Below are 14,277 nucleotides of genomic sequence, written 5' to 3'. Positions count from 1 at the left end.
CTTCCAGGATCTCAAACTAATTTGCAAACAGTATAGATCATGGCTTTTAGGTCCTTAATTTAATTACTATCTTAGTTATTTCACATTCAGAAACCAAGGCACCTTAACTTCAGGAATATGCAAAAAGCAATTTAGAAGTTGGATGATAAGCACAGTTCACTGGATTCCACCCGTCACATGCAGTTGCATTATCATCATTCCAGTCCTTTAGGGGTCAAGTTTGGGAAGAATGTTCAGAAAGTAGAGAAGACAGAAAAGGGAAAATAGAACTGTGGTTCTCTCTTCCAGTCATTTAAGAAACTTTGTTTTATTTTTGTAGAACACCACTTATATAAAAAAAGGAAGTGAATGCTGCATTTTGTTTATGCTTACGACAGACTTCTTTACCCATTTGGGTATATCCTAGGAAGGTAGATATAAACCAACACACCTTTATTAGCATAATTACAATGACCAGAACCAAAATGCAGATACTAGCCAGCATGAAAGGAAGCTCAGAAATATCCTTGTATGAATCAAAAATATTTCAACAGTTGAGTAGTATGCAGAGGAAAGCTATACAGCAGTTGTCTGCCTAGCTTGTTCATAGGTCAGAAAAGATAAAGATGTACTGACTTTGCTTCCTTCAAATACAAATGCTTGGTCATCAGCTCCCAACTCTATGTCAGGTCGACAGCCTGGCCTGGCCCAGCCAACACGCATATCTCCACCTGTCACAGCTTCAAATTCAAAGTACCACTTTCCAGACTTCACTGCGTAAGACTTTTCTACTCTGAAAAATCGTATCTTGTCAATGCTGACTTTTTCCACTGTTTGGTCAGCTGTAAAAAAAACAAAATAAAAAAAAACAGATATAAGAACCCCCACCTTTTATCATTAGATGAAACTACAAATGCCACAGCTTTTCATCTCCCCCAGTATTTTCTGTCTCTGAAAAGAGTCATTACCTACCATCGCATGTTTAAGAAACTTAATAGTAAATGTTAAAAAAGAGGAGCAGTAATCATCATAGAGGCTAGCACACACTAATTCCTTACAGGATGAGTGATTATCCACTATTTAGAATCAGAACATTTCGAAGCAGCACTCAATGCAAAACCCCCAATGCAAAACTGAGGAAACCTCAAAAATATGAGATTATTACTCCTTAATGAAAATATAAGATCATTACTCATTAATGAGGGTGACCTTATTAAAGTTTATAAATACGTAAAGGGTGAGTGTCAGGAGGATGAAGCCAGGCTCTTCTTGGTGACAACCAATGATAGGACAGGGGGCAATGGGTACAAACTGGAACACAGGAGGTTCCACTTAAATATGAGAAGAAACAACTTCTCAGTGAGGGTAACAGAGCACTGGGACAGTCTGCCCAGGGAGGTTGTGGAGTCTCCTTCTCTGCAGACATTCAAAACCCACCTGGACACCTTCCTGTGTAACCTGATCTAGGTGTTCCTGCTCCAGCAGGGGGATTGGACTAGATGATCTTTTGAGGTCCATTCCAATCCCTAACATTCTGTGATTCTGTGATTACATACAGTGCAACACAATGCAATAATGCAGTATTACAATACAACAAAATACTTTCCTAAACAAGTCAATACATTTAGAACAATTTTTAAAATATCAAATAAGTTTTGTTCCAGTTCAGAATTTTGTAAAAAAATTACAATAGTATAACAAATAAGAAGAAAATCTTCTAAACAATTTTCTGCTCCTGATTTCAATTAAAAATTATTGAATTTGGTGCACTTTGACTTGAAGTAGTCAAGCCTAATCTGTATACTATGTAAAAAAATTATTTTAAATTAATCTCATACTATTTTATTTCTTTCATCATTTCCAAATGAAAAGCAGTATGTCTACTAATACTGCAGATTTTCTCCAATCTAAAAATAATGGAAATTAGAATTATCATACCATTAAATACAACTAATATTTTAAAATATATATCTAAGTAATATACAAGTCATTTACAAAGTGTATTTGCACCTTTCATTAAAGTCAACAGCAAAAATGCGCTACTATTAATTCAAATCTTATGTTTGCCCTATTTCAGTATGGGGGTTTTTTTGTTTGTTTTTGTGGGGTTTTTTTGGTTGGTTGGGTTGGGTTTTGTTGTTGTTGTTCTTTGTTTGTTTTTTCCCCCAGCACTAAGGGAAAAAAAAGGCCATGATTCTTCCTGAAAATACATACCTATCTCTTGGTCAGGTGGCTCGACACTATAACCATAGCCTGCAAATGTTCTAACAGCTTCACGGAGGCTATCTCTGTTAGATTTTTTAGTACGTTCATCTAATAATGCATATGGCACTAGCCGAGGATTCCGTTTGTTCTTAAGATCCTAAAAGGGGTTATAAAAAAGAACAAGAAAAAAAAAACTGTGTTTAAATATCACAAAGATTTTATGCAATGAGACAGAGTATATTCTGAAGTAAATGCTAAAATTACAGGAAAGAAACAACAGTGATGAAGATCAGTCCTATGAATGCAAGCCCACTTGTTAATAGTATTAAAAATCTAAAGACTGAATGAAAATTGGATATATATTCTCATACATATGGAAATGCATTCTTATACATCCTTCAGCTGCAGTCATGCAGGTCTGACCATCTACTCAGACTTGCATGGCCAAGTATTCTTTCTCTGCTCCCCACCCTCTCTAAATTTCCAGACATTACACAACATTCAGTATCTAGCCTCTTATTTAATACTCCCAACTATGTTCTAGAAAACAAAATCTCATATTCTTTACTTATTCCAAAGGCATCTAAAGGAGTCCTTACCTGTTGAATGCCATAGGTCCATCCTTGCTTAATTCTGTCTTTTGCCCAGACATTGTGTGCATTTTCTGCTAGTTTGTCAACTAGAAATTCTTGAGAAGGTAACAATTTCACTTCAGAAAGATCAAGTGGGGCAGGTTTATATCCATTTGACATCATGTAACTGTAACAAAGGAAAACAGAGTCAAGATACCTCATTGATCCACTGATGGTGTTTAAAGTTTTCTATTAGGCATTGATAGAGTGGGCTTCACTTACTAACGCTTTTCCATCTCCTACTCTCCCATTTCTTTGCAAAAACCTGTTTTGCATTTGGTCATTGAATAGGATATAAATTAGTATTCTAGCAGAGTCATTTTCCATCTACTTGCACCCTATCTAATTAAATATGACAGAGATCCATATATGCATCCCAAAATAGTTGCTAAGAAAAAAGAAGTTATTAAATGAGTACTCTTTATATTATTTTATATTTCTCATTTAAACTTTTAAAGTAATTTCTATTTTAAAGATCTGCATGATGACTTCTTATGAAATTACTTTTATGCATTATTAAGCACGGAATTTTTTCTATACTAGTTTGTAAAGAGTGCATTACCATTTTTTCCAAAAGAAGAAAACATATTGTAACTATTGTTCTTCCCACTTTTTCATTGAATGATAAGTTTAATAATGTTTTAGCAGTATTACCTGCTCCAACCCTTTCACATAGTATGAAGACCACTCTGCTGTTGAAGACACATGCAGACTCTCCTCTTGCTCAAATCGGATCATTTCCATTTGTTAGGATGATCCATGCAGACAGTAAATATTTTAACAAGAGTCAGATAACAATATATATTTGTTCTGTTATTGAAGACAATAGTATCAAAACAGTATTATGATAGGCTGTCTGCAGTATGAACCTTGAGAAAGGTTCTTTTTTCCTTTTTTTTTTTTTCTAATTTAATGCCATCAACTGGATCAAGATTACCACTTCCCATATTATTAAACTATTATTTTACCACTATCTCAAAAAAATAATTTTGCTTCTCATGGATAAAGCTAGCTATTTCAGAAAAAAGAACATGTTGTGTGTTGATAACCTGATGTAAAATGGCAAGTATTCAAATAACTATTTCTGTCTTCAGGGTTTGTTGCAAGATAGAGATTTACTCTGTCCCAGGAGGACTACAGAATCCCCACAGACCAGGCTAAAACATAGATGCAGTCCTTGATTAATCTTTATCACCTTTGAGGAGATTACCACAGATGACTTAAAGATGGCTGAATTCAGCTATTTTAGCTCCAACTGCCATAGCTTTCCTACCAAATAAAAATTAAAGCAAAAACCCAATCATATTTTATACAATATTCTACATATGTACATTTCCTAGAAATGTGCAACATTAAAAGAACAGTAATTTTCTATTATTTTCTCTTCTCTAAAGAAATGCATTCATAATGTCTCTTGGAGAACAGGGAAGGGGAGATGCAAATTGAAATAGGAGTTACAGGAAAATGCTACCCCCCTCATTCAAGTAGATCGAATTACCATCATATATGTATATACATATACACTGTTCTTTGCTATGTGATAGAAAAGCAGTGAAATGTTTTTTTTAACTTTGCAGTATCTATTCTAAGATCATGTAACACAGATATAATTGCATATGGCTCAAGTATGTGACTGTATCTCTGTGAATCACTCGACAAGGTGATGTGATGCAGCAGTATTCACAGTCAATCATCATCACAGGCAAGGTAATGGACCAACCATGTGCTCTGTGTCCGTGTCTGGTATGGGGTTCATATGAAGTATTTTTTAAATAGCCTTACAATATTTTTATTTAATTAATACCCTGTAGTTACAAATTATATATAGTAGTTATCGTAAGATACATACTTTTTAGGAAGTTTGACTTTTTTAAGATCTTCCTCAGCTGCTGGATGAGCATGAACAATGTGACATCCAAGGGCCAAGAGGGTTCTGTCAATGTAAAAAAAATGGCGGTAGTGAAACACATTATAGTATTCACCCATTTTATAAATTTATTTGAGTTTTAGTATAAATACGCAGAATGAATGATATTTAAAAATCAGGGAAGTCACTCAAAGTAATGGAATTTCAAACTCCAAATATTTTAACTTATCCAAAATAATAAATCAAACCTTTGAAGTCTAAAAAGTTACAAATCTGTGGCTTGAAATTTATGTCACTTTATTACAACCAAGAGGATTTGGTGTTGCCTTCTTCTTTGTATCTCTGTAGAGATAAAATTTTTCTAAATCTCTCCAAGTGTGTTCCTGAAATTTCTAGCAAAGATAGCAGAACACATTTTAAATGAGATAATCTAATGTTTTTATATCTTACAACAATACAAAGTGTTTGAATAAAAACAAAACAAACTTTATTTTCTTTTAAATTTAAAGCTCACTTGAGGGTTTCGGTTGACATTTGTAGGTTATAATTCTTCTCTGTCTCAGGTAATTTTGAGAATTCCACAAGACAAGGATGATGCCTTTTGTTATCATCCCGTATCTGTAACAAAGCAATAGAAAAGAGTACTTTCCAAAGACCAGACTCAAGCCAGAATCAGAGTAAAAAACACAGTTAATTCTTTATAATAATGAAGACATTGTAAAAAATACCATTTATCTTTGCTTAATGACAGCTACCCATCATTATATAAATGAACTTTCCCGTTTTTCATTTATGATGCACACATTAAGTACTCCCCTATAACCAATAAAATCAGAAAAAAATATAGCTGTTTCATGTGTTCTGCATAAATACACAAAACACAATAAAGCAAGCCTGTAAACTCAGTGAACATTTCTGCTGAATGCCTGAGCAACCTACACTCAATAAAGCACAATCTGATCTATTCTACATATTCTGATTCAAAAACCTCACAGGATCATTTGGTAATGTTTTCCAAATTCTACTGGAATAATAAAGCACAGCATTCCTTTTCTGATGATGACATATCAGAAACTTTAAGAAGGTTAGTAAAACTCAGAATTTCAATAGCAATGACACTTTAGTAGACAGTATGACAGAGTTCTTGAAACAAAACATAAATCAAGTCCATAAATAAAAACAGCAGAAGATAAGAGAGGGAGAAGATTCTTCTGATGTAGGATACAATTGTGATGGACACATAGAGGACTACCCCAGTAAATCTTAATTTGAAAATCAGCAAGATGAAATAATCTAAATTCAAGAGAGAATACATCTTTTATCACTTTACATTACTAGGGGAAGGCACCAATTGTAATACAATTTGATTTGAATTTTATCTAATATTCTTGGCCTACCTTTTAAATGTTTTTAATTTGTTGACATCCCTTTGGAAGGGAATACCTTGTAATATACATTTAAATAATGCTGACCAGATGGCCTTACTCTCTTCAAGCTGTTAGGTTATACCACATTATAAGGGATCATTGTAATGATAAGTTTCAGCTGTAACTAATTAAATAAAAAAATCTGAGCTTTGAGGAATCTGAATATTTACAGATGTCACCAAAACTGTGCCTCCCTTATCAACAGAAGCAAATTTCCACAATGGACTTTCTGCTCGTTATATCTTTGACACCCAACACTACAATAACCAAAGGGTTAGTTGAGGGATTACTAATGATTGCTATGATTTTCAGTAGAATTCCATTTTGGTATAGCTAGTATGTTCCTCAATGAAGATACCTTTTCAAATGGCTAATTACTTATAGTGCTTTAATACGTAGCTTATTTATATTTCAAATTCGGCTTCTAATCACTAGCTAATACCACAGTCCCCTGTCAGCTTAGATGTTCATCTGTTATTGGAAATATACAGACCACCATTGAATACTCCATTCAACTTCCAAGTCCAAGTTTTCTGGTAGGAGACTTAACCTAATATAGGTGACTGTACCCACACAGGTCTTCAAAACTTACCTTGCCATATGTCCAGCCCAGTTCTATTTTATTCATTCCCCACAGTTCATGGATATTTTCAGCTAGTTTGTCCCTGATCTTTTCAAGATGAAAAGGAAGAGCAGTCTGAGAAAAGAGTATAACAATTCCAAAAATAAGAAAAGGTTCGAGTTACCAGTCCAAGGTAATTCTAGTTCAGTTAAATACACCACAACACACAAATGGTGAATTGCTAAGGGGGTAAGCTAGCTTAGTTTTTATATTATGACTTTCAATTTTGTTAAGACATATTTCACAATCCCATTTTGGCATACTTAACATACCTGACTGGTGTCTATCGGACAAGGGATAAAAGAAGCTTGGGAGAGGAATTGTGTTGTACCCAGCAAATCCCTCACTCCTTCAGAATCTCTCTTATATTCTTTCACTGGTTCCAGTTTCATCTTCTCTTTTGGAAGCAAGGCTTCATAACAGGGAGCATAGCCAGCAGGAGGCAGAAATTTAAACTCTCCATGACGTCCACCCAATAAGAAACGAACTCTGCAATTGTCAATGAAGAAATTGTACTCTTAACAGTCAGTACATACTAACATTATAAATAAACAATTCAGAAACTTAAACATTCATTTGAATAGCATTTCCAATAATGCAGGTGTATTTCATGCTTTGATAAACAGCAAAGATTTACCAAGCATTCATACTAGCAGATACTACCAATAACACCCTCACCTACCCATCAGTGTTTGAAAAATTGTTTTGCCCAAAGCAAAACTAATTATTTGATGCAGTAGTGTGCTTTCAAAAAAAAATTCTTATTTAAAATCATATGGTTGTAAATTGTGAATTTTTAAATGCATTTAAATTATTTGGAAACAAAAATCTCATTTAATTTGGACTGTTACTCTAAAAAAATCCCATAGGGACTATCTATATACCACTTAAAAGTTATTTTATAACTTCACAGAGCATTCACGTGGGCAATTGGTACATGAGGAAAAAAACAAATGATATGGTGGAAAAAAACTACTACAATCATATTACGTAAATCAAGCAAAGAAAATCATACCAAATACTACAACTGGGAAGGAGTTTCAGAAGTGCAGCTAAGATTCATATGTCCTAGTTTTGTTAAAAGCAAGACCAATTCTCTTTTAGTGATTTTTCCTTTCAGCTAAGTTCTTCTAAGTGCCTTCTAAGTAATCACACTTTTCTGAATTTTTGCCTGCATGTTTTTTGGACACTGTGCTCAAAACTGATAAGAGTGACCAATGGAATGCTGAAGAAGCTCATGTTTAGATTTATTGCTATGACAGCTAAGAATTCTGATAACATCCCATAACTGCGAGGGGCATGTTTGCCAGGAGGGGTGGACAGAACAGGTGACTAAATCTGACCAACTGAGTATTCCACCCCATAATCGTCATACACCCTATATAAGATGGAGATCACAAGGGTCTCAGCCCTCTTTGACCATGGCTGGCATCTAAAGAGGACCCTCTCTGCGTGCCTGTGATCTACAGGCCTCGGGCCCTGCATCCCTGAAATTCAGTTTCCGGTTTGCTCTGAAGTCCCACCCATGACTTCTGGGTGCCAGCCCTGCAGCTGCTGGAGCCGCCAGCTCCGCACACCCAGCTCCTGCTGCTGGAGTGACTCCAACTCCATATTAGACATTCAAGATTGGTTTTGTATATTTTGCATATATTCTCTATTTATTAGTAGCATTAGTAAAGCCTTTCAAACCCTTCCAACTTGAGGTCTAAGTCTCTCTTCCTTCCTTCTTATCTTCCTTATCATCTTTCCAATTTAAGGAAAGGGGCGGGGGGAGGGTAAGGGGGTAACAGGGAGCATCTGCCACGGTTTATTGTTGCCTTGCTTTAAACCTTGACATCTCATTAAACCCCTGAAGTTTTCTGTTTCTCCTCAGATACATATTTTTAATATAAATCTAAGAGTATACCAGGAGAAATAATAAAGACAAAACCAACCCAAATTCATAGTTTGGTCCTCATGTAGACAAACATTAGAGGTAAAAATCACAGAAAATTTAGAACAATTCTCATCTCTAGGAAACAAGCCATAAATTTGTTGTGATGGGGTGAACAAAAGAAGCCTACAGCACTTCTTATTTACATTTCTAGAAATACCAGAACTAGCAGATCAACATATTTCATGGACAGTAAGAGACATTAATAATATAAAGGGAGGAGAAAAATTAAAACACACAAGTTTTCTCAAACAGGGTGTACATAAGTACAGGTCACAAGTATCTGAAATGGTTCACCATCCACAAGAAATATATTATTATTTATTACTTCCATTAAGCTTGAACTTTCTAATTTCATTTTAAAAATGCATAGTTTAAAATATTTGAATGACCCCAAGGCAGTTAGGAATTTGAGATTACAACCTTGAGCTTAGACCTCTCTTTAAGGCAAGCCTCCACACAGATCAAAATACTTTAAAAATAAAAAGAAGGTGAATTTTATTTTAATATGTAGAAGTCTAACTTTCTAAATAGACAAAAGTCAAAGAAAGAATCAAAGCGAAAAACCTCTGAGGCACTTCTTGCCTCATTTTAAATGTTCAGATCTTTTGGTTTGAAAAACCTATTTTAATTTGTCTGACCTTAGCCTTAAAAGGAACTCTCCTGAAAATCAAATATAAGATACACAAAAGGTTTGCAGTGAAAACTAACTGAAGATTCATAAATGTTGGCTGATAAGGAAGTTAACTCAGTCTACCATGCAAAGGATCTTCTTAAAAGAATCTTCAACACAAACTAAATCATGATCTATTATTGATCTATTTTGTTTAGGATCCATAAGTCTTTGTAGGGAACACAAGGGATATGAGAGGTGATCTCATTAAACTGTAACCTGAAATAGCAACACAAAAGGATGTAACTTCAGCTTCAATCTTAGTTGCATGGTCAGAGTACATTAAACAGACTAGCGCATACAAGTAATTTGCAGAGAAGGTATCAGGAAAGAAATGGCATAATACAACCATGTTTCAATACCTCAAGTTGTTTGCTTTAGGGTTTTGTTTGTTTGGTTATAGATTTGGGGTTGTTGTTTTTGTATTTTGTTGGTTTGTTGTTGTTGTTGTTGTTGAATTTGTTTGTTTGTTTCATTGTTTCTTTGATTTTTTTTTTTTCCCAGTGTGACTTATTTCATAGTCTAGCCCCTTGGGCAACTAGAACCTAATACAAGTAAATACATATTTCAGGTTACAGAATCAGAGCATAAAATGTATAGACAAACAAGGTATGTTTCCACTAACAACACAAGGAAGAGAACTGAAAGTCAGCATCTCCTATATCAAAAGTCATCCAGCAGGTAGATTTACCTTTGATTTCCTAGCACATAATATGTTTCAATTTTCCACAGACATTACTATTCACACTATTTCAAATACTTTATTACTGAGTTAAATAATAAATTAAAAGTTAATGCTCCCATAGTTCAATGGTTTACCAAAAGCCAGAGCTATCTTGGATTGCAAACCAAGATGTTTTACACAATATGTGAAACACAGTTTAGTAACCATACATTAACTTCCAAACAGTTTTAAAATCTATTTACGCAGCAAAACAACTTTCTTCTGCAGAAATCTAGAGTGAAATTCAGATCATGCATATATAAAAATAATATCTGGATACATATATACATATATACACACACAAATATATTTAACCAGACTTCAGCATGTGATTCTCCAAAAATTTAAGTCTGAATTTTGCATTCTGAGTAAATCCAGTTTAAATCCTAGGATCGTTCATTCTGTTGCTGAAAGTAGCTTTTAACACCATCTGTTTGTGAATCAACATCCAAGTACGTGTTCATTCAATAAACACTAGAAAACACTTGAGCACAGAGAATCCTTATTTCTTGCATTTATTTCAGTGCACCTTATTGATATAAAATATAAATATAAAGCAATATAACTCCTAAAGATATTGGGATTGATTTAGGTTAATTACTACTCCTTTTGATTCATTTTGGAGTAGGGCTGTACATAGGCAACAGCACCTACCACTCCAGCAAGTGGCTAGCAGTTCTACTGAGCTTTTGTAGCCTGAAGGACAAGACAATGTTAAACAGTCTTTTGCCCACTACAAAGGCTGTCTGTTAAAGACAAGACCTTCATGATAAAGTATTTAATGTACCCCATGTTTAATTACTAAAAGCACTAGACATTTTTAAGATGTTGACTTTTCATGTCAACATATCCAGACCCCTACCTTCCCTAGAAACATATTGGATGGCTCATTTAAAGTCAATCTCATATTTCATATCTTTATCTCTGCATTTACACACTTTTTAAGAAGAGGTTAAATAAATCTGAATAGAAGAAAAATAGGACAAAAAAGAAAATGAATTCTCGATACAGAGTTGCTGTTTAAATTCCTTGATTATTTGAATGGCCATATGGTAGTACTACAAGCAGAGCTCATAGTACCACTGGTAGAAGGAGAAAAAATCATAGATAGGGAAAAAACACCTACAGCAGAAAAACATAATAAGACATAGTGTGGGTATGCAGGTGCTGACAAAAATTTAAAGAGGAAAAGCTGATGATGGAATGATGAAACAGACCCAGAATTGGAGACTGAAAGTCACACAAAGCAGAGGAAAAGCAGATAAGCCACAACAGAAGTTCTTCCCAGTGCAGAACACTCTCCTCCACTCATGAACTCAGGATTCCCATGTAATAATATTTCTCTGATATTAGCAGACACAGAAGATGACATATAACATGTTACTGCCATCAGCTGCTATTAACTACAAAGGAAGATGCTCTCACAAAATACACAAACTACATCAAATAAGAATGAAGAAAAATAAATATACCAGTTTAGACAGATTTTTTACAGCAAAAATAATATTTTCCAAAGCTCTTGTACTAACGTAGCTACATATAGTAGTACTGTCACTCCCAAAGAATAAATGAAGATCAATTTATTAAGCCCTTCCTAGGTCTCCTTTATTATGTTTGGTCCCTCATCCTCACCTGGGAGGTTCTTTTAAGCATGAGATGTTCAAAGTATTTAAATAGTGATCAAAAAAGAACTAGTTATCTGATTTACGTCATCTCAGTGAAACAAAGATTTATTTTTTCTTAATTGCTAAATATACGAACCATTTATAACCTGAGCTTTCTTCCACTTATGAAAGCTATATACTGTCTATTCTGGTCATAACAAACCTTCTTCTCTCAAAAAATTACCATGTATAAGAGAAATCCTCCTTCAAATAAAAGACAGCCCTTTCCATCTTTTCACTCCTTCACCAAAATCTCTTACTCCACTTCTGATTATTTCTTCTAAATTTGGCAGTTTCTGTCAGCTATTGAGATGTAGACTGTTAGCATTCCTTCAAAGTGAAAAATTTTCATAACTTATCTGTATTATATGCAGAAATCATGCTCAGCCTACAAGAGAAAGAAAAATTTCAACCTTTCTTACCCAAGAATTCTCATTGATTATATTTGTCTTTCCTTCCTAAAATTGTTGCCTGTCAATACCAACAATAATGATGTTTTAATACAAACCAAATAGAAGTTAGTCATGTTACAACAGTCCAAAAGCTAGCCTGTTGTTTTCGTGTCAGCTATGTAATATTAACACAACTTTTTTGGTCACTTAAGTGACATCTGCAGAAGATTTTCTGAATTAATGAAAGGTAGGGTAACAATAGAAACCTGAAAATGGTAAATTCAAATCTCAGTATTTTAGTTACAAAGCAAGTAAGAAATGGACAGTATTAGCAACAAGATTCCAAAACTGTTTCTTGTAATGTCTTTGTGTTTCCTACTGTAAATATAGTATCTTTCATGATGATATAGGCTTTTTACTTCCTATTGAGAAAGACAGTGAGGGATTTAATCAGTGCCAAATGTGGTGCTGTGTTTCTAATGTGTTGGGTTTTTTTTCACTGATAATTGGAATGAGACAAAGTTAATTTCCCCTAGGTCACCAAATACCCATGAAATAATAACTTTCAGGCACTGTGACATGGTCAAATTGTTAACAGGGTCAACATTTCACCCTTAAGTCAAATCATCATCAAACAAATCAGTACTTCCCTACATCCCTCCCTCCCAGCTGCTGGCTGGTCAGAACTAAAACAACAAAACAGAACAAATCATACATGAATTTGGACAGTACTTTGTGCAACAAGACAGCAAAGATAACAACAACGAAAATTAAGTTGTACTTACTTTACACCTGCTGATAAGCTCACAACAGGGAAGAAAAATCCATCTGTACTGAAGTTCTCAAACATTCCTTGTACTGGTTGTCCATTAATACGGAATGAAATGCTGGGTACACCTAAATCCAAGCAGCAGCTAACCACATCATCAGATGCTAATAAATGCTGATTGACAGATGCTACAGCTCTGGGTACTCGACCTAGGATAAACGTATTCAGTAATCAGAAGCTTTCACCAGACTCTCACAGGTTTAAAAATTAAATTATTTCCTCAAAAACACCATCACGTTTTTCATTTGGAGTCATGAAGGCATGATCTTGTCTTCATCTGTTTTATGAATGGTTCTGCTTTTAGAGACAGCCAGTGAGTCAACATTCTTCAAACTGATATGTTGATATGTGGCAGCAAAGTACATAAACTGAGCAAGTCACTTGAGACCTCTGACACTGTGAGACAGAACATGATCAGCTGAAATCACGCAAGCTCACCCAGTAGCCTGATGCAAGAGTTCTGAGGCACAGTAAATTATGTCCTCTTTATAAAGCTAACTATGATATACACATATTGTTTTTCTTTAGTTGTTTGCAAAATACCAGATTAACGTAACTGTGAATACTCAATAGTGAGACAGTGGAACAGGTTGCCCAGAGAGTTTGTGGATGCCCCATCCACAAATAAGTGTCAGGCTGGATGGGTCTTGGAGCAACCTGGTCTAGTGGAAGGTGTCCATGTCCATGGCAGGGGGGCTGGACTACGTGATCTTTAAAGGTCCCTTCCAATCCAAACCATCCTGTGATTATGTAATTCTCCTAGAGCTGTGATTATGACCAATATCTGGATTTACAGTATCACAAGGCAGAATGGATAGAGGATTTAGTGGGCCAGGTGTTCTTCATCAAATACAGCCATACACTAAAGAGAGGGAGCTTCATTTTCCCTACCTGAGAAGGTGGAGCCTTGCAGCCATGCACAGGACTCAGCAATTATGTTGACAACTAGAGATAATATATTTGAAGCAAGCTTACTCTACACATTTACAGATAACTGCAGTTTTTCAATCTCATATGATTATCTATTTTTAGAGAAGAAATATCTATCCAAAATTTCTTTTGAAACAATACCTTTAAAAACATTGCATTTTAACTGTAAGGCAAGTTTCATGAAGCAGATAAGCACTGTGCCAAATTATTGTGTTTGGAACTTCTTAAGAAGAAGTCAGCTGTTCAGGACAGTTTAGGCACTCTGAATTTTCCCTTACTGCAGGACATGAGATTTAAGAGACTTCCCAGCACTGTATTTCTGAGGCTCAAACAGTGTTTAACTTTGTAATAATGATTTATTCAACTACTTCGAGTCGAGTATGCTACAGATGTCTCCCAG

The 14,277-nt window shown here is 34.8% G+C and overlaps 1 protein-coding gene across 1 annotated transcript in view; it reads right to left on the bottom strand.

Annotated features, from left to right (window-relative positions):
- Positions 1-14,277, bottom strand: part of RYR3 (ryanodine receptor 3) — a gene marked incomplete at both ends in the record, with an annotated part of 242,982 nt that overhangs the window by 127,078 nt on the left and 101,627 nt on the right. The window contains 8 exons of the mRNA XM_080345568.1: positions 616-821; positions 2,194-2,341; positions 2,784-2,943; positions 4,666-4,749; positions 5,198-5,301; positions 6,703-6,807; positions 7,005-7,221; positions 12,904-13,096. Coding sequence (XP_080201694.1) covers positions 616-821; positions 2,194-2,341; positions 2,784-2,943; positions 4,666-4,749; positions 5,198-5,301; positions 6,703-6,807; positions 7,005-7,221; positions 12,904-13,096 — 1,217 coding nt within the window. The remainder of the gene's footprint in view (positions 1-615; positions 822-2,193; positions 2,342-2,783; positions 2,944-4,665; positions 4,750-5,197; positions 5,302-6,702; positions 6,808-7,004; positions 7,222-12,903; positions 13,097-14,277) is intronic.

This window comes from Nesoenas mayeri, assembly GCF_963082525.1.
Source record: "Nesoenas mayeri genome assembly, chromosome: 5".
Taxonomy (NCBI): Eukaryota; Metazoa; Chordata; class Aves; order Columbiformes; family Columbidae; genus Nesoenas; species Nesoenas mayeri.
Note: the sequence above shows the minus strand (reverse complement) of the source record. Positions and strands in the feature narration are given on the sequence as shown.